Source organism: Passer domesticus, chromosome 11 (genome assembly GCF_036417665.1).
Source record: "Passer domesticus isolate bPasDom1 chromosome 11, bPasDom1.hap1, whole genome shotgun sequence".
NCBI lineage: Eukaryota > Metazoa > Chordata > Aves > Passeriformes > Passeridae > Passer > Passer domesticus.
This window is the reverse complement of record NC_087484.1, coordinates 22,017,901-22,038,055: the sequence shown is the minus strand read 5'-3', so window position 1 is coordinate 22,038,055 and position 20,155 is coordinate 22,017,901. Positions and strand designations below refer to the sequence as shown.

Below are 20,155 nucleotides of genomic sequence, written 5' to 3'. Positions count from 1 at the left end.
TCTAATGACATCAGGAACCTGGGCTGATGAGTTTTGTTTCCCAGGGAAAAGGGCCGACATTTGTTTTCAAGTGCCCTGTGCCCCATGGTGGCCGGCTGCCCGCTGAAATTCCGAACGGCACAAGATGCCTCCCAGACCCAAGCTGCCACCAGCACCAAATCAGGCCAGTTTGAGAGAGCCAAACACCTCCTGCAAACTGGAATTAGGCAACTGGGCTGGAGAGTTTTCGTTTCCGTGGAAAAGGCTGGCATTGGTGTCCAGGGGCCTGAGGCCCTGAGTGGTGGCTGCCTGCTGAGGTTCCTCAGGGCGCAGGATGCCTCCCACACCCAAGCTGCCACCACTGGAAACTCAACTTGTTTGACAGTGCCAAGTGCCTCCCACGAACTGACATCAGGAACCTGGGTTGGTGAGGTTTTTTTCACAGTGAAAAGGGACGATATTTGTGTTCAGGGGCCTGTGCCCCAGGGTAGCCGGCTGCCTGCTGAAATTCTGAATGTCTCAGGATGCCTCCCTGACCCAAAGTGCCACCATCAGCAGCTGTGGCTGCTTTGACAGTGCCAAGTGCCTCCTGCAAACTGACATCAGGAACCTGGCCTGGTGAGTTTTGTTTCCCTGTGAAAATGCCAACTTTGTTGATTAGGTGCTCATGGTCCTTAGTCGCCTTGGGGGCTGCCAGCAGCCACTAATAATAGTAGTAATAATAATAATCATCATCAGAATAATAATAATAAAATTTTATGTAAATAAATATATTCATTGTATATATATATAATGAGTATATTTATTGTAAATAAATATACTCATAATAAATAATAAAATATTAATAACAAAATAAGGCATTATTTCTACAGGGAGGAAAATATACACAATCCTGAACATATTTTAAATACTATTCAGTTTGAGGACATGCAGCAAAACATTTGGGAAAATGTCCCTTACTTGTTAAGCTTTATTAGTTGAAGATGGAAAAATTGTTTTTTAAAAAGGCAGGATATATACCAGGAATCTATGTGCTATGTGTATAACTCTTTAAAATATCACCTTCCATCAGTCTTGTGCAGTAGATTGGAGTAGCTGGTATTTTAAGATTTTTCTAAAGGGACAATTCAAACACTGGTATTTAGAAAGTCTGCTGGTATAGCTGGAGGAGTCACTGACCCAATGCAGTTGGCTTTTGATAAACTATGGAAGATAAGGCACATGTTCAGAGAAGCTCAGCAAGGAGCTCCTTGTCCAAGCATGAATTTGAAACCAGAGGGAAGCTCCTGGGAGATCAGGGGTGCCTTGAGAGCTAAAATTACTCTTGAGGGTTTTTTATGGGACATCATGCTTGTCAATGCAGTGTGACTTTGAGGAATTATAGGTTTGGGATAATAGCAACACTGAGTGTAGTCATAAACAGCTCACAAAAGCCTTGTTGCTTGTACCTTGATATATGTTACTGTAATATATAAAAACGTTGTATGTAAAATAATAATATATTACTATTAAATAATGTTACTCTATTGCTGGGGCACGTGTTAAAAGAATTAAAACCCAGTTAGCAAAGTTTTAGTAGTAATAATTAGTGGGAATCCCTACCAAAAATGTGTTTGAGATTCTTTCCCCCTGTGCTATTTGGTGCTTTCCTGGAGGTCTGGAAGCAATTGTGGGGGCAGCTGCTGAGCAGCAGTGAATCACACACGAAATCCCGAGGCCTCTTTCTGCAGGGCAACCACAGAAAGCTTTTGGTAATTTGGCACGTTTGAAAGTGCATATTTAGGAATATGAAACACAAAAACTTCAAGGAAACAGAGGCTGAATTCCTGAGCCAACAAGGAGTTTTGGGGACTGTTGTGGACAAAGCAGTTCATAGCGAATTCTCAGTGGGTTGGGTGGAAGGATTCCTGTGGAGCTTGGTGGTATAAAAGTTGCCTTTTATAAGGGTGGATGAGGGTGGATATACAGAAATACACATGCACATAAACATGTTTTCTTGATGTAGGGTTGATGAAAATGAATGTATCCAGTTCTGGTGTCAAGTTTTCATTTTATTTATTTAAAAATCCCAAAAAATTAAAAAACACTCAACCAAGCAAAGGAGAGAATATCAAAAGAACAGTCTAAAGGCTAAGGGAAGTACTTTGATGTCTGGAAGTATCTACTGCATATTTATTGTAGTAAATAAACACCTAGATGGAGGGAAGAGGTTGGAGAAGAATCCAAGAGCAGAGACCAGCTCTTCCAGCAGAGGAAGGAGGAATATGTGTGGTGGAAACTTCCCCCAGAAAACGGGAAGAAAAAAAGAAAATACACCTTTAGTGCAGAAAATTAATTTTAAGGAAACAAAGCAGGTTCTCTGTTCCACTGTATGTTTTAGGAGGAAGCCAAAAGCTGAGTACAGGTGGAATGGTGAGAAATCCAGCAGCCTTGGTGAGAGCACTGAGCTGTGGCACTGCTGAGAGGTCACAGCGTGTCCTGGTCCTTCCCTCTCATCTCTGTGAGCTGGAAAAGGTCAATCATTTCTTGGCTTTCCCAGTGGTGTTGCCAGGGAGTGCTTCACACACCCCCACACCCTGCAGGCTCATCAGATCCTCAGCAAATCCATGTCCCCAGGCACAGCCCTGTGGCCAGGCAGGTTCTGAGTCTCCAGGTGTATTTGTGCTCAGGTGTAGCAACACTAGTGACAGGGGGAGAATTCTGATCATGTTTCCTTGCCCAGGAGCAGGAGAGGACCCTGCTGTAGCATCATCAGGTGCATTGCAGAGTTCTTTGTTCCAGCTCCTCACACAGAACAAACACTGCTCTCATTCCCCACTCCTGGCTAATAAGGAACAAATTCAATGTATTCCAAGAATAAGGCAATCTTTCTTTGCAGTGGTCTTAATAAAGTCTAGGCAGCAATAAACCCTGGCAGTCAGAAGTGATTTTCCCAGTGTCTCAGTTAGGGAATAGGGAATGCTGCTCAATTACCTGGGTTCCAAGGAGCAGCCAGCATAGATGTTGCAGTCAGAAAGGGACTGGGAGAGGTCTTTATCTTCAAGGTGGTGAAGATCCACATGTTGACTCCAAAGAGATGGATTATATATATACATATATACACATAATCCATCTGTGTGGTATAATCCATAAGCAGTACTCATAGCTGGATAAATATATGTCTTGGTTTGAAAAGCCAGGTGTCTGCTAAGGAAAGCAGGAGCCTCCCTTGACATGGAAAATATAAATGCCCTCCTTTTGAATTATAATGATTTGGAAATGAATGGGCTCTCAGGCAAAGATATGGGAATAGGAATAACAGTAATTTACTAGGAAAATTTAAAAAACACAAATGTATTAGTACAAAAAAGAAAACAAGCCACTGCCAGAGTCAGAACAGGCCCTGCCCCTCTGTGGGTCAGAGTGGTGGCACAATCCCATCCCATGGGGGCTCAGCCCTCCTGCAGTGCCAGCTGTGCTTCTGCTGGAGCAGGGATCCTGCACAAGGCTGGAGTTTTCCTCTGCAGCTCCAGGGCTGCTGGAGATGGGCCTGCTCTTCCTCTGGGAATGCAGGGCAGGAGAAAGCTGCTCCTCTGGGAATGCAGTGGGCAAAGGCTGCTGTGCTGTTCCAGGCTCAGATTGTATCCAGGTAGGAATGCTTGGCTCCTGCCCTGGGCACAGCATCTCCCCATGGGATGCTGGAATTGGATCAGCCCTGCAGGGACACTCAGTGGCCATGGACAGCAGAGATCTCCTGGAGGGAGGATTGGCTGTGGGAGAGATAAAGAAAACTGCCCCATGAACAGCAGAGAACTGCCCAGCTCTGACAGATGGCAATAAAATACACCCATTTCCAACCTAAGGCCTTATGTGGCAAAGAGGAGGTGGGTAGAGTAAATGGAGAGGAATTTCCTTGTGGGTAGCTTTGAATGTTGGGATTTTACACTGTCACTGCTAGCCAAGGTGGAAGCATGAAGTGTAAATCCAGTGTCAGAATTAATATTTTGTGGTGACTTGCAAGGCCGCTCTGGGGGAGTGGCAGGCTTGGGGAAGGTCAGTTCCTGGAGGAACCTTGTGCTTTGTGTCCCATTGGCCACTGCTGAATTAGGGATGGCAGGCTGGAGAGGTTTGATTGCAGAGGGTACAGGTTTAACTCCTTCCCTGTGTGCAGAGGCTGCAGATCAGGCTGTACTTGTTGGACACAGCACAGATGTGTGCCAGAGGCACCGTGCAGCTCTGGAGAGCAGTTCCAGGACTGCTGAGGGCTGCTTCTGGATCCTCACTGAGGGTCTGCCCCTCGATCTGGGCACCTTCACCAAGGAGTGGTGGGAGGGCTGACCTGGCAAGCTGAGCACAGCCTGCAGAGAACTTCCACCCAGATGGATCAAGGGGTTTCCCTTGTGCTGCAGACTGCAGCTGTTTGCTGGGGATGGGGTAATCCAGTGGCCTGGGCTCTCCAGGCAGTGCTGGCTGGTTCTTAGCACAGCACAGAGCTGGCTGCAGGCAAGGAGTGCCTGGGGATGGGCAGGAAGGGCTGCTGCACCCAGAGCCCAGCTGGGAGTGCTGTGTGCTGAACTCAGGGACATTTCTGTGTGCACAGGAACTGCCAGTGTGCCTGGTTTGGGCCAAAGCAGCAATTCGGGAGCAGGATCCCTTCAGGATTAGCACAATGGGCATGGGACAATGACACGGGTTATCCCTGTCCCTCTGTGTAAGCCCTGGGGATAAGGACAGCACAGCTGGTGGTGTCTGACTCTGAAGTGCATTTTAGTGACTTCTCATCTTGTTAATCAGTGCAAAAATTTATTTTCTTTATATCCCCATACAGCTAAATGAAAGAAATCTTAAAGTCTCATTTCTTTGTTAGTAGTGAAATTTTCCTTTTAAAGTAAAATACATGGAAATGGGCAGCAAGAGCAGCTTGTGGCCAGGTGATTTGTTCATCTGTAGACAAAGTGCTGCCTGCCCTGATATGGCTTTGTATCTTCCCCAGAAAAAGCCTAAATGGTACACAGCAAACTAGAAAGGAATGGGACAGTCTACCCATCAAAGCAACCTATTGTGTTCAGATTAATACAATTTTTCAAAATTTTATTTAAAAAAAGGATTCAAAACTACTTTTTGCATCCCCACTCCCCTCTCCCCACCAGAATTTTTTTCTCATTTATGCAGTTCTTTTGGGGTGGAGAGTGATCAGTTCTTCAGAATTAAGTATGTACAGTTACATGCTTCAATAGGTACTTCAAAAAGCAAAAAGGGAGGAGTGGAAAACCCTGTTGAGGTCATAGGCATATGATGTGTATTTACTCCTTCTGGCTGCTTCCTTTTCCCCTTTTAGTTGCCTCCTAGGATTTGGTCTCATTTTCCAAACCTGAGCAAGTTCTAACAGTCAAGTACAGGTCTCTGTAGCATTCAGCTGGGCTTCCTGTGTCAAGCTGTCCATTTTATAGCTCTTTGATTAATAAAGATGCTCTGGAAAAGAGGCTTTGAGAGTCCCATAGGAGTTTGGAATTCATTCCCAACTCTGAAAGAACTTCAGACACACCTCTGTACTTGGAAGTATTTCAGGAGGATCACTTTCCCAGTGCTTACTGTGAAGTATCAGTGTAAAACCAAATCAAATGAAGAAATGACAAAAAGCTGACATAGAAACATTCTCTTAAAGTAGCAGTAGGTAGAGTTCCAAAAAAAAAGACCTAAAAGGCAGATTTATATAAAATATTCCTATTGTTTGACAGAAGCTTAGGGGTTACTCAAATACCATGATTAACAAGACTGGCTGGGAGGAGGAACTCTTTCCTCCTTTTCCCTTCTAGCTTTCCAACAGCATCCCAACACCTGCATGCAAGAAGTGCAAAATGTATTCCAAGGAACAAACACTGTTAACACCTCAGTTACCTGCCCCAAAGCAATTGACAGGAGAGACGTGGGTAAAGAACAGCAGAGGTTTTATTATGTTGGGTCTTGTTCAGGGAATCTCACTGTGATCTCAGTGCCATTCAGTAAAGAGAACTCCCCACACCCTGGGGCACTTGCCACACAGTTATGGAATATTCTTGAACAGATTACAGAAAATTTGGGTAAAACCAGGTCATAATTTAAAGATATTTTGATTCCTAAGACTGTTACTGGGTATTTACTGCTTTGTATATGTCCTTTTCATTTTCTTTATAACCCCATATAGCTAAAGGAAAGAGAAATCTTAAACTTTCATTTCTTTGCTATTTGCTTTTTAGTAAGGCAGTGAAATCTTCCTTTTTAGGTAAAAGTACAGGGCATTTCTCAAGCGTGAACTCCTCACCAAAAGTTCAAGCTGCTTGTAGCCAGAGATGGGAACAATGTCATCACTTTGCCCCAGAAGTGGCTGTTCTAGTCTGAGGGATGCAAAACCCCACAGTGACCTCTGCAATCCCCATTTTCTGATTATCATCACTCTTGCTAGTCACAGGACCAGGCCATCAGTGATATGATCCACAGCAGCTCTGTTTCATTAAGCACCTCACTCCAAGATGCTTTCTACATGGGGGTGACAAACTATTTGTCTTTCAAGGCCCATTGAGCATCTAAGAGCAAACACATGCACAGATCCAAAAGAAGTGATTATTCTCTTTTTGATTGTCATTTTTGGCTGGAAATAAACAGCAGCTTCTCAGGAAAAATGGAAGAGTTCACATTCAGAATGATCAATACCATGTGCATTTTGTACTGTACTTGAGAACATCTTACAAGTACTGCAAAGGTAAAGAATATCAGAGTATGTTTTTGGTTTCTTTCTGTATCAATTCTGAGTTAGATGACTTTTATTTCTTCATATGTCTGCTAAGTGGAGACAATAAAAATATCCTCCATACCCAGCTAGATCTTATAATTAAAAAAAATAGGATGCAGTGTGGGTGTTCCAGTACATACATTAACTATCACAATGAAGGAGCATATTTTAAAAAAACAATTGTAACTGGCATTTAATTTAGAAGTATGTTCTTATTGAACAAAGCATGTAAATGTGCTGAATTTAAGAGGTGGCTTTCTTCTCAGTCTTGTGGGTCCTAACATAATTTGGGGGGAGGGGGGGAAGAAGCCAAATATGGTTCTAGATAGGAAAAAGCCTTGTTTCACAGAAAGCTGCTCCTGTTCTGAGGGCTTGAGCACATTCTTGCTCCATCCATCTCTAGAAGGAATAAGTGGTGTACAGGTGCTCACCACCTCTTCCTGTGCCACTCCATGTGCTCCAGCAAGATTGAAGTGATTTGTAGCTGAACACAGAAAGGACAACCTTAGCTGTGCTGTCTTTAGCTGTTTAAAAGAGGCCAATTGACATCACATGTCATTAATTTGTTGGCAGGCATATTGTTTTTTATACTAGAAAAAAGTCCTGCTACTGTAAGTCTGCTTATCCTAAAGTGGAGCAGTTTTGATGGGAAGCATAAGGCACCGCATCTGTAATTTCCAGAGACACCAGACAGAACATTTGAATTTAAAACCCCACAAAGTGGGAAATACCTAAGCTGATAAACTGTAAGTTGCTCTTAATGTGCTTTTTTTTTAAGAGTTTGGGCCCTTCTATCAGCTGGCTGGAGAAGACCTTTTTCTCTTAAGTCACACTATTGAACAATTTAAACACTATTGATGTCTTCTTTCAGATTCCTCCAAAACATGATAGGATTTATACCACAGCAATTCCAGAAGACTATTTCAATATTCTTATACTGAGATATGATTCTTGGGTTGAAGGTCTTACAGGACAAAACATTTACCTGTATGAAAACATGGGAGGCACAAAAACCAAAGAAGTTTGGATTTCTCAAGCTGCATAGGTGACTATATTTTGTACTAGAAATCTCCTTTTAGTTCTTACATTTCAACTCTTCAGCTCCTCAGTTTATAGGGAGCAGACTATTAACCCCAGAAACTGGGGGAAACTGGGTTTGAGGGTTTTCTTTAAATGGTATATTCATAGTACAGAACTATGGCAGCAGCATCTTTCAAAATGAAGACATGAATATGAGTGATAAAACTAGCCCAGGGTAATTGATCCTTGCAAGAAGAGACCTCCTTGTCTATACAAGAATGAAAGCAAATGCAAGTGAAATATCCAGAAACCCCAAAATCAAATTAGGACTGTAATGTGTGCAAGGAAAAAGGATGATCAAAGTGGGAACTAAGGCTTAAGACCTAAGAACTCTGAAGTTTTTATTGATGTGACAACATCTCTGTTTGAAGAAAAATAAAGTTAATGAAATTTACATGATGATAAACTTCCAAGCTTCCACAGATTTCTCATAGACAAAAAAACATTCATGAATCAGTGAACCACAGCAAGAGTAAGGCCCTGCCAGTTTTGCAGTCTGATTTACACTTGGAGGAGGAGGAAGGGAGGGCACTTTCATTCAAGTCATAGAGGCTAGGATGAACTCAGCTGCCAAATTCTGTGTTCTGCTCACTTTGTGAGCTTAGGCATTTACATTTGGATGGGCATTTAAATTGATTGTGGTAGCTTTACATTAAGCCAAACCATCAAAAGTTGGGCAATAAATGAAGACAGAAAATAGAAAATCAAAATAATGCTGATTTTGTTACAAAACCAAGGGCAGACTGAACAAATCCAAGAAGTATTTTCAATTGTTTGAAAACCTGAAGATGAAACAGTGCTCCAAATTCAAGGCATAATTTCGAGCTTTATAATGTTACCTGGAAAAATTATGTCCATCAGATGAGGTTAGGATGTATGTCTGCAATTCCCAGACTCTCAAGTTAGATCTGAGGCTAAACTGGAGCTTCATCAGTGGTGGAGGCAGCAACAGCTGAAGGAACAGGCTGTGGCTCTTCTGGTGGATTGTGAAGTTTTGTTTCTGAAACTCTAAATTCCATCCCGGGGTCTTTCATCTCCACCACAGGTGCAAAACACCAGTAATGCTAATTCCAGCAATCCAGATCCTATTTCATATGCAGAAATTAACCCAAAGGCAAGTAATAGAAATGCATACATCATCCCATTCAATTATTCAGCAGTTTTGCAGACACACTGGGAAAAAAACTAGCTTTCAATATAAAAATTGTCTATGAAAGAGTCTAACTTGAATTTGTCTCCATGGATCATAATTCCACATGTGCTGCTGGATCTGTAGAAGAAGAGAGAAAAATGAGCACTCAGTTTGAGCTGCCTCAGTTGGCAGATTGGTTTGAGAATCAGTAAAGCCTCCCAAGACTTGTTCTTTACAAGGTACCAGTGCCTGAAGAACAATTCTCACCCACAGTGTGTACCAGAACTTCTTTAAGGGTTAAGATAAGGCCAAGCTCATAAAATTGCAGGAACAGTGAGGGTCTTTCACAGAACTGGAACAAATCTGTTCTCTGGCTTTCAGAATTAGGTTAAATTACACCAGACTTGCTCAGCAAGTTCCTTCCATCCCATGACACTCCCTGATGATTTAGTTCAGCCCTCATCCAGCCCTGTGCATGGTACAAGCTCACAGTGAGGCAGGACACAGCACAAGACCAACAGGCACAGAAAAATTCATACAGAAAGAAAAATTACCATGTGTGTGTTGTCCTGGCATCTCAGCTGGTGTTCCCATTTCTTTTTCCTTCTGGAAATTACTCTGGAGCAGTTTGATTTCTTGATCATAGTCCTGCCATTCTGGAACTATCCTCATGGCTGCCTGCAGCTTGGGCTCTTTGGTCATTGGGTTGTTACACTGCAAACAGAACAGACTGGCTACAAAAGGTTTCTGCACTCAACAGAGGTGTGCTCCTCTCTGCAGGGATCAATCTGCTGGTGGGGCACAACACCTGCCTGTGCTTCAGCCAGAGAACAGTGCAAAGTCTTTTTCCAAATTCATAACAATGCCACTGCTCCAGGTAAGAGAAACACAGAAGCTAATGGTAAAAACTCCAGTGCTGAAAATGTGCTGAGGGAGGGAAGTGCCTCTAGAACTCATTGCTGTATTTTAATGTGCTGTAGGAATGAGGGAATCATCCTGCACTCACCAGATCAATGGTTTTTGCTCTCTTCTTTGAGGAATCATCACACCATGTTTCACACCACAGCCACTCCTGGGGGAGGGACTTAATTGGTACTTGGTGGATCATGTTGTTTGGCAAATCCTGTTGTGCAGAGTAAGAGTTAGTAGCTGTTTCCACAGGGTGCAGGATGGGAGGAGCTACCACCCTCCCAAACCAACAGTATTATGAGGGTTAACTTTTGTCAACACCTCATCCCATTCCAAACAAAGACCTCTGGGAAAATCCCAAGTCCCAGCTTGACACCACAGCCCAGTAAAACAAAACAAACACAATAAAGCACACCTGATCAAGGTTGGACAGACTGTTTGGATCCTGACTCAGACCCTGGTACTGTCCTCTGAGTCGATCTCCAGCTGCTATCTTCCTGAACTTCTTCAGATCCACAACGTACAGAGCACTGGAGATGGTGCAATTAGTAATGACTGTAATTAGTAATTTCACTGGGGGGTAATTCTGCAGCCCCACTAGACCCCTGAGACACAACACCCTAAAGCAATCTCAGGGTGGCAGCACATCTATCATCTATTACAAGGCAGGAAAGCAGTTCTAACAAAGTCATGGCATATACAAAAAAGAATTTTCAATAAATCTGTCTTAGCTTTGCTGCCATGCAGTCCCTGTTCCAACATTTCTTATTAACAAAGGAAAATGTCTGTTAGTTACCACTTCAGTTCTTCATCTCTAAAAACTGCAGCATGCTGAAAATAATTTCAGTGTCCCTAGTGCTTCCACAGCCCACAGAACTTTAAAGAGGCAACAGGAAGCAACAAGTGGTTTTCATGTAGGGCTACATACCTCAGCTAGTTTTATGCCAAGTCTAAGTAGCAACAAAAACTTCACCCCTCTACTCTGAGGAGAAAAAAAACAGAATTCTTCATACCTGATGTGGTATTTTCTTCCAGCTAAATGACTTGCCCAGTATCCTGATTTCCAGAACCTGTAGCCATCCATTTCCCTTCGGCTGTCACAGAATGGAGTGTATCCATAAGGAGCACCATCCAGATTAAAATCCCTCAATTCCTTTAGATCTGTGCGCACAATCTGAAGGGAAAGGACATTTTATTTTCATTTCTAGGAGCCTGCCCTTCTGTGGTTGTTTGCAAATGCTGTACAGGATTTAATTCAAACTGAGCAAACAGGTAAAGGAAGAATTACCTGTTATACATGGCAGTTTTTGCATTATATATATGTAGTACAAAAATACAGCACAAAAAGTGTTGCCTCCTCTGCCCTTAGATTGGAGCAAATAAAATAGAGCTTCAAATAACCTGATGGGGGGTGGTTCAACAGCTGAAGTGCAAAACTGTTTCTTGATAAGCAGCAAGAATTCTCGCTATACATAAACTGTGATTCTTGGTACCCCTTCCTCTCCAGTGTTTGCAGACCCTTCAGGGATGAAAGCTTTTTAATGCCTTTTTGACACAGATGTGGCACTAGCACTACTTTAAAAATACCACTCTAATGGGAAAAAAAAAGCCTTCATATCTCTCACAAGCAGAGAAACAAACTGTCTAAAATGACAACTGGGGAGCTGGAACTCTCTCCTACTGATCCTTCAGCTTCAGTTTGACCTGGCATGGCTTCACACTGTACACGTGCCAAACCCCCCAGGCAGTTTACACTCACTTGTTGATAATCTGTACTTCTCATTTCATATGTACTTTTGAGAGTAGTTTTGGCAGCTCTCACTCTGCACATCTCCTGCCCTTTCCACCCAGGAGCTGAGGAGTGGGCATAGCCAAAGCCTTCCCTGGCCTTGTGCACGAGGGATTTGCCTTCTCCTCCTCTGAAAGCCACTCAGATGTGGCCAGGTTAAAAGCAGAGGCCTGGGAAGGCAGAGTGGTTGGAGACTTAGGAAAATACTGACTGTGGGAAGTGATCTGCAGGCTGGGAGAACAGACTGAGCTGCAAAAATGGAAGGGTGAAATGAGAATCTATTTGGCAAGCTAGCTTGAATCACAGTGAGTGACTGAGGGACCAGATAACAGTAAAAGACAGGCCAACAAAACCAATCTTGTGGAAACAGGCACAAAACCCAGCCCTCAGTGAAGCATGCCATAATTACAGAATCAAACTCCAGTCATGCCTGTGAAGGGCTCAAACTTGCAGCCCTTCCAACAATATGGAAATTGTATTCTAGAACTTATTAATTTTTAAAAAAAAGGAAAATAAGAAAAGATCAAATAACTCCAGCCCCTGTTACCTGATCAGCATCCACAAAGAGGATTTTATCAACAGCTAATGGGAAGAGCACATCTAGAAAGAGGATCTTGTAACCCCAGATGATTCGCTGCTTCTCGGTTTGTTGGTGCAGCCAGCGTGGCCATTTATACTGGACCAGCTCATACTGGAAATTGTACTTCTTGGCCATGTATGGGATGAACTCCTGCAGAGGGAGGGGAAAAAAGCAGCTTATCTCAGTTCTTTGTTCCTCTGCAGGAAAAAGAAAAGCACATTACAAGAGACAGACTTCAGTCGAAAGCACAGAACATCCAAAAATGAAATACCACAAAGAAAATTAGTTTCATTTTTAATTCACACAAAACTCTGAACAATCAATACAAATTGTAGAGGCAACTAAATATTTCAGCATTTTTGTTCACACAGTTCCTTATGAGCCATTTCATAGTGATCCACAGATGAGAATGCATTACTCAAATCATAAAAATTCACAGATGGGACAATTATTTAGGGGTGTACAAAGCAGTGTAAGTAGAAGCACATAAAATGAGAGAAGAGAATTGGGCATTCAGCATTTTTTTACTAGAAAAACTTGGCCCACTGTCACATCAGCTGACATTCCCATCTGTGAGGCTTTCTCCAGCTTTGGGTCAATTCAGGTTTAGCCAAGTGATGCTGGTGCAGCCCTGGGAAAGGGGGGGGAAGCAGCTTGTGGCACCTTTCCCCCACCACCAAATAAATTTTTAATTAGTAACAAACCTTGAATGTAGGTGATAAGTAGTTCTTCAGAAACCAAAACTTCAAAGGAGTCTTAGTGTGTTTCAGCACAGACAACATCATTATGCTATCAAAAGAAAAAAAAATAAAGCAGTTACAGGAACAAGTGGCACCCATGAAGATGAGCTGTGTAATAGATTACAAATTACTGGGCTACATGATTAAATTATTTGCAGTTATGTGTCAGGTAACTGAACTTCATGCATAAAGTGGGTAGCTTCAGCCTGTTGTAAATTGCTTAATTTTATCAGCAAAATTACTAAACCCCCAACATCTCTATATTTTAACTAGGCAGAGAATATGCAGCCTGTTGGCTTTTACAGTCCTTTCAGAACAACAGAAGCTCAGATTCTTTCCAAAGGAACTGTGATTTATTCTGTAACTTCTTAACAATACATTAGTTTTATTGTAGCAAAAAAAATTTAGGACAGCAACACACCAGCTATTAAACTAAGTCTATTTTTTAACTGCAGACAAAAGTTCCTAAGGCACAGGAGATGCAGATTCTAGTGGACTTCTGAAGCATTGAGAAAGTGGGGTTTTTATACTGCTGCAGATTGTAACCTTTTTCCTTGTGCAAGGCCACTACCATTGGCACACTGGGATTATAAATTCTCAACTAACCGTAGGAATCTCTCATAGAGGTGTCCTGAAGCCACAGAGAATATATTTAGTACATCATCTTTATCCTGTTTCACATCTTCATTCTTTTGTCCTCCTGTGAATCCCCTGAAAAGAAAAACATGGTTCTGTGAAGAACAAGCTGGGAAGGGCCAGCTCTACAGGAAAGGCTGCAAATACAGAAAATAACTCCATTTTTGCTTTCATACAGTTGGTCTGTGGGTTTGGGTGTCATTCCCTGCTGCCCAGGGCATCTTCCCCAAGGCAGAGTCTGTGCACATGGACAGGGAAAGTCCAGGAGCTCAGACATGAACACCTTTGATTGAGAGAGCACAGGCTGAGGTGCAGCTCTGGGAAGGAGCAATGTTTTCAGGATCCCGAGTAGCAGGGGGGGCAAGGGAAGGTAAAAGCAGGTGCAAAGGAGGAGCCCAGATCTCTAGAAACAGAGGAGTCCCATGAATGACAGCCCTGAATTCAAGCAGTCTTAACAGACAGCTGTGGAATTTCACAGACACCATGGTATTGCCAAATAGTTTCCGTTTCAAGAAACTTGTAGGTTACCATTGAATTAGTTTTACCATTTCAGAGATTCCCAAAATCCAGATTCATTCTCATTGGTGCCATCACTTAGCAGATCTTCATTCATCATATCAAACTTTTTCTGCACCTGTGAAGCAAGACATGGCTTTAGTGAGTTGGAACCACGTATTGAGTAGATATTGTCAGCAGTGTTATCCTGACACTGGCTCTGTTTTTACCTACTTGAATTACACCCCCTGACAGGTAACCTAAGCTCTCTGGGAAAACAGCTCAGTAATGAGTGACTTTTTCCAAACAGATTCCAAAGGAGCTTTTAGACACAAAAGGCATGTTAGTCTGGATGGTTAAAATGCTTTTCTAAGAGATGTTTAGTGAGCAACCTTGATGATGGAGACTGGCAAAGAAAAACCTTCAAAGAAACCAACACCCCCCACCCCTCAGAAACCAAAAATAAAATCAGCACACCAACTCCACTAAATGGTATAATTGGCCACTGAGACTCCAAAGCAGACACACAGTGAATGGGGAGAACATCCCAAAAGCATCCAGCACAAGTAAATGGTGTCAGGTGTGAACTGGCTCTTACAGCCATCACTTATCTACCAGTCATTCTCCTTGAACTTCTCAGCTATGGCATTACCTCACAGGAAACCCTAAGAGACAGCAGATTAGTAATCTACCATTTTTTTCTTTTTTTCAAATGTATTCTCACCTAGCCTGTGTCAGAGTGATACAAAATGTATTGCTAAATGAATACAATTTATCTGTGACAGATAAAATGCTGGTTCAGTGGACATACTGAATGTTTAATACTAGACGCACATAGGGCATACAAAACTGCTTTTTCCTGAAGTTATAAGCAGTCAGGAAAATGTCAGTGTTATTTCAGTTCAGGAATAGGGTCTCTCCTGTATGAAAACCCAAATCAAGGCTACAGATGATGCTCTCTACCGCTGATACTGTGAGGTGAACCTTGTGCAGACTGCTCATGGGAAGGGAGTTTCAGGCCTTAATCCAAGTTTCTCCCCGCTGCTGGTCAAACAGACTTCTTTAAGGGCACCTCTGGTTTATAAACTCACCTTCACTTTAATAATTTTGCTCTTGAAGTTATTGAGAACAACAATAACTTCATTAGCTTCAGGCGGAGAGTCTGTGCCATCGTGGCTGAAAATAGAGCAAGATACTGATTTTTACTACAAAGCAAAAATATGTTCTTTATTTCTTCTGGCCATTTTCATACATGTATTAAGCCTCAGCACTGCAAAACAGGTTTGAGACACGACAAAGAAACAAATACATTTATTTGAACATTTTTTTAATTAATTAATTTCAGCCAGCATAATTTATGCTCAGCAGGAAATGTAATTTGCTGTTTAATTTGCTGTTCAGGTCACCACACTTTGGCAAGGGAACCACTAGATTCACATATTACAATGCCTACCTACTTCAGAAGTTTTACAAGAAAAAGACTAAATTATTTCTTATCCTGACCTACCTGTAGATCCTGTAAATATCTTCAGATCTGCCTTTTCTCAGTCTTAGAGTCCATGCACCAGGATTGGCTTTTAACTGGAAGTAGCCCTGTAAAGTGAAAAGAATATGTGGCAGTTTCCAGAAAATGCAAATGCAGAAAAATTAGCTTTAAAGTTAAGCATTTTGACTCACTGTTTTATATCTAGAATGTTATTTGCCAGCCCATTGATTAAGGGCTTTATACCCAGAGAACAGGAGAAAAGCCCCAGAAATTATTCCGTTCAAAATTGTTGTGGTTCCCCTCAGAGACAGAAGCTTGAAAAAGTCTGGCATTATTTGTTAGATCAAAGTCTTCACTGTCCTGATGGGAACAGTGCAAACCCAAAGTCTTATCCTGAAAAAGACAGCCTTCATGAAGAAGTGAGGGAATTTCAAAACACTAATTTATAATTGTACAAGAAAATCTAAAGGAATTCTGAAGCTCTACAGAGTGGCAATTCACCTACAGCAGAAGCAGTAACATAATTTACATGTTACAAGATATCTCTCCTAAAGAACTTAAAAAATTACAATATGAAATTCAAATATTGTGCTCAAGTCTTTTTAAGCTTTAGAGTCCAGATCTGAATAGTTTCCTCAGTGACTTAGATTATTACACCTATAGAAGATACATGCAACTGTAGAGAGTTTCAGTGTCCCATTCAGTTTTGTACTGTGGCTTCAAATGCTTGCAGTTCCTATGTGAGCCAGGCTGCTTTAAAAAGAAAATTTAAAAATATTTTTGAAAATTTTGGTATAGCTAATTAGAAAAAGGACATTTCTGAGTTTTACTCCCCAGCATGACACACCATGTGATCACATGTAAAATAAGGGACATCTTTCTTTCTACAGTAAGAAATACTACATTACTGTAGGATATACTCTGGCTAAGAAAAGGCACAAACTGAAAATGAGTAAGAATTCTAAAATAAATGTTTAGCACCAGGAAACAAGGAATATTTTTTCCTTGGTTTTATTTTAATTCATTTAAATAAATGTAATGACTTTTAAAAACTTAAAGATTAAAAAAAAAAAAAAACAACACAAGAGGTAATTTACTACAGTTTTTCACTAACATTACAGATCAAGAAAACATTCCAGTGGCAAACTTCCTCTGCCACAATTTCAGTCCATCACCTCTCTCCTGGCCCAGTGCGGACACTGAGAACAGACACATCCCTTATGCAGTGACATTACAAAAGCAGCTGCAGGGAACAATCAAACACTTGGATTTCCAGCACTTTCCTCAACTCAAATAAGCAAATCCCTTTCTTTCACACATCCTTTATTTTCTACAGTGCCAACTATTCTTTCTGACTCTCTCCATTTATGCCATGGATCTCCTGAAGAAATGGGTTCCAAAAATGAGACAGCCTGAGGCTCACAACACCAGAGTGAGTGGCCTAAGGAGGACCCTGTCCCAGGAAAACAACTGAGCTCCCTTGAGAATACTGGCAGCATTTAAAGATATTCCAGAGTATCTCAGAAGGAAAAGGAGTGCATCTTGAAAGAGGTAGAGAAGGTGTGAGGCTTCAGACATCAGTATGAGGAATGATGGAGTTCTGGTGCATTTTCAAGCTGTGGAGTGCAAGTTACACCCCAAACCCAGAGCCCCATGCCAGGAAATACCCAGGTGGAAGGCAGGGGCTGTGCTGGGACACTCACCAGGTTGGCCATGACGATGGTGTCCACGATGACAGGGCTGCTGGAGGTGCCCAGGGTAAACTGGAGCCCCCGAGGTGGCTGCCCTGTTGTAATGTCATAGCAGTGGCCCTCCAGCAGCAGGTACTCCAGCTCATACTCTGCAGCTACAACACTCTCCACCTGAAAGGAGCAGACACTGCTGACTGCAGCACGAGCTCTAAAGTGCCAGCTTTTAGTCAGTCAGTTACTCTCTACAACGGCTATAGTAATTTAAATAAAACAATTTTACCAGAGTAATTTTATTGTTAGACAAATACCTAGAAAACCTCAAAAGCTCAGCTCCTGCAAGTGACAAAACTCACACAAATATAAGAATGGCCCAGACCAAAAGAATTTGAATCTCAACATATGCTAGGATAATAAAAAGGAAGGATTGTTGTTCTATTCCTCAATTTATTTTTTTTAACATTTATTGGAGAATGGAGTTGGTATCTCATAAAAAGCATATTATGGGATTCAGAATTTTGACTGTAAATCTGTTTAAGGCTGGTCTCACCTAGTATCAGCCACCTGAAATAAACATTTTGTTGTGCTCTGCATTACTCTTACAGTGCACTAGGGTAGTGTCAGGAAACACCCATTCCTTTTTTTTTTCTACACTGAACAAAGGTGCCAAGGAAAGAGAAGAGGAAAAAAAAAGAAAAACCCACAACCCCAAAAGACTTGGGTCCCTACCAGGCCAAATTCAGATGTAGCCTGAGGACAGTACATAAGCAGAATGTTAGTCTAATGCCAAAAAGCATCTCCTGTCACTGCACATCCAAAATGACAGTTTAATTGCTACAGCACCAACAGACTGCACAGTGGGAACTGGAAATGGTGCACCTGCAAAAGTAAAGCTGCTGTTTATTTGGAAGCTCAGGAATGCACTTGGAATGCCTGAAGCATTTAAGCCCCCTCTCTCACAGGCTTTCAGTTAATCAGTGGGGCAGACATGGAAATCAGAGGCTTGAAATGTAGTATTAATGCTTCATTTATGCCTTTACAGTTAGGTTAAGAGATGAAAAACAAGAAACTCCTACACCAAAACATACTACCCCAAAACCAAAACCATAAAACACACACCCAATTTCCTGGATTTCTGAATAACTAGTACAGGATCAGCAATACCAGATACACCACAATACCATATCATATTCCCAGACAGTATCAGAGAGATGCAGAAGTAAGAGGGGACTGATAATACAGTGATCAGTGAGAGGGGGACCCACATTTGTGATGCCCACAAGACTGCAAAGACTTTTCCAGAAGCCTCTTTGTAAAGGCTTTGACAGTCATGTACATACACGTGTAATACCTTTACAATAAGGTAAATAAATAAAGGATTTTCCCTATTTCTCCCTCTGTATGTGGGGCAGCACTGCCCAGATTCACAGTCCAACAGTCTGAGTCAGGGTCTGCTCAAGCAGCAGCAACTCCTGAACCTACAGCAGCTGAGTGGATTTCTGCTGCATGGTTTTACTGCTGCATGGACACTGCACATCCTTCTGTGGACCACGGGAGTGTTTGCCAGTTAACAGGAACTGTGACAATAAACAGGCAGCTGAAACCAGCTTGGTGGCTTCTAGGAGCAAGGGAAAGGACCTGCTCCAAGCCTATGGTGTCTGAACCTCTGGGTCAGGCATCATTGAGTAATTGAGAACAGCAATCTTGCTGTTGGGGAGCTTATGCTTCTCCTCCTAGAAATCATTTAGAGGTCTGTAAATGCAGTAATATCCACAGCTCTGTCTATTGGCATTCTAAAATTCTGCATTTCTTTCTTATATAAACACAAGCCCTGGAAAAGCAGCACCATTTAAATGCAGTAGGAACATGATGATTTCTCTTACCTCCTCCAAGAAGATATTGTCAAGGTCATAAGGAGTTCTAACAGACTCCACCATCCAACTCTCAGGAGTGTTTAAATTCAGAGTGAACAGGGGAGACTGGGGCATATCTAAGAACTTGGCAATTGGTCCTGGAGCAAAGTTATTCTCTGCAGTGAAAGAAATCTCTGGCTCCAGAACATAGCGGTAAAAGCTGAAATTTCAGAGAGAAAATGTTAGAACACCCATCTGCCAAAATTTGCTAATATTTCACTCTCATTGCATTTGCAGATGCCATCAGCTTTTCCTGACCTCTAATGTCTCCAAGCCCTTGTCCAAAGTAATGCAGGTTATGTTAACCTTAGGACACATCAGAATTTCTATCTTGAAGGACCAAAACAGACTGTGCAAGACTCAACCATTAAGACTAGTAAGGTATTTAATTTTATTTAAATACCAAAAAAAACCCCAAAACTAAAAGGACCCAACTTGTAAAAGAACAGAATTCCTTCATGCCATCCACAAATTCCCAGATTCTCTGTGGAAAACAATGTCATTATATAAATGAGCTCAAAGCAGTGACTGAGATTTCCTATGGGACAGCTGACCATGCTTCTGTGCTTGCACATGCCAACAGGTTTCTCTCTCTCTGCCCACCCTGTATCATGGAACTGCTTACCTTTTCAGTGGCATGTCAGAAAGCTTAGACTGGCAGTTCATAAACACTCTCAGGTTCATATTTATCAACTGGTTCAAAACCTAAAGTAATAAGAAAGAGACATCCCTTAAAATGCTAATGAGGAGAGCTGACCACTGTTTTACAGACAGGACCTCAGGGTGGATGTTATTTGCTCATTCCCAATCCTCCCTCCTTGTGCTTTGCTTTACCACCCCTCCCCCCTTTTCAATTGCTGATTTTAAGCACAGTTACCTGCTCCTCATATTTCAGGATTCTTTTTGATGTGCTGAGACCTTCCTCAAGAACAGAGTTACTGCAAACTAAGCTGTTAAATAGTAAAAGTAAAAGCTCTCTG

The 20,155-nt window shown here is 41.9% G+C and overlaps 1 protein-coding gene across 5 annotated transcripts in view; it reads right to left on the bottom strand.

The window, feature by feature from the left end:
- Nucleotides 1-5,889: 5,889 nt before the first annotated feature.
- The window catches only part of UGGT1 (UDP-glucose glycoprotein glucosyltransferase 1), a 40,031-nt gene continuing 25,765 nt past the window's right edge, over nt 5,890-20,155 (bottom strand). For 4 of the 5 annotated variants that reach the window (XM_064435801.1, XM_064435800.1, XM_064435798.1 and 1 more), the window contains 14 exons: nt 19,801-19,880; nt 19,146-19,335; nt 17,278-17,436; nt 15,596-15,681; nt 15,180-15,264; nt 14,139-14,227; nt 13,564-13,668; nt 12,922-13,006; nt 12,185-12,367; nt 10,862-11,022; nt 10,264-10,378; nt 9,946-10,062; nt 9,494-9,653; nt 5,890-9,077 (listed from right to left, as the gene is read on the bottom strand). In XM_064435801.1, coding sequence (XP_064291871.1) covers nt 9,052-9,077; nt 9,494-9,653; nt 9,946-10,062; nt 10,264-10,378; nt 10,862-11,022; nt 12,185-12,367; nt 12,922-13,006; nt 13,564-13,668; nt 14,139-14,227; nt 15,180-15,264; nt 15,596-15,681; nt 17,278-17,436; nt 19,146-19,335; nt 19,801-19,880 — 1,641 coding nt within the window. In that variant the 3' untranslated portion in view covers nt 5,890-9,051. Of the gene's footprint in view, nt 9,078-9,493; nt 9,654-9,945; nt 10,063-10,263; nt 10,379-10,861; nt 11,023-12,184; nt 12,415-12,921; nt 13,007-13,563; nt 13,669-14,138; nt 14,228-15,179; nt 15,265-15,595; nt 15,682-17,277; nt 17,437-19,145; nt 19,336-19,800; nt 19,881-20,155 lie in introns of those variants that run through there. The other variant, XM_064435802.1, reaches the window with a different exon arrangement.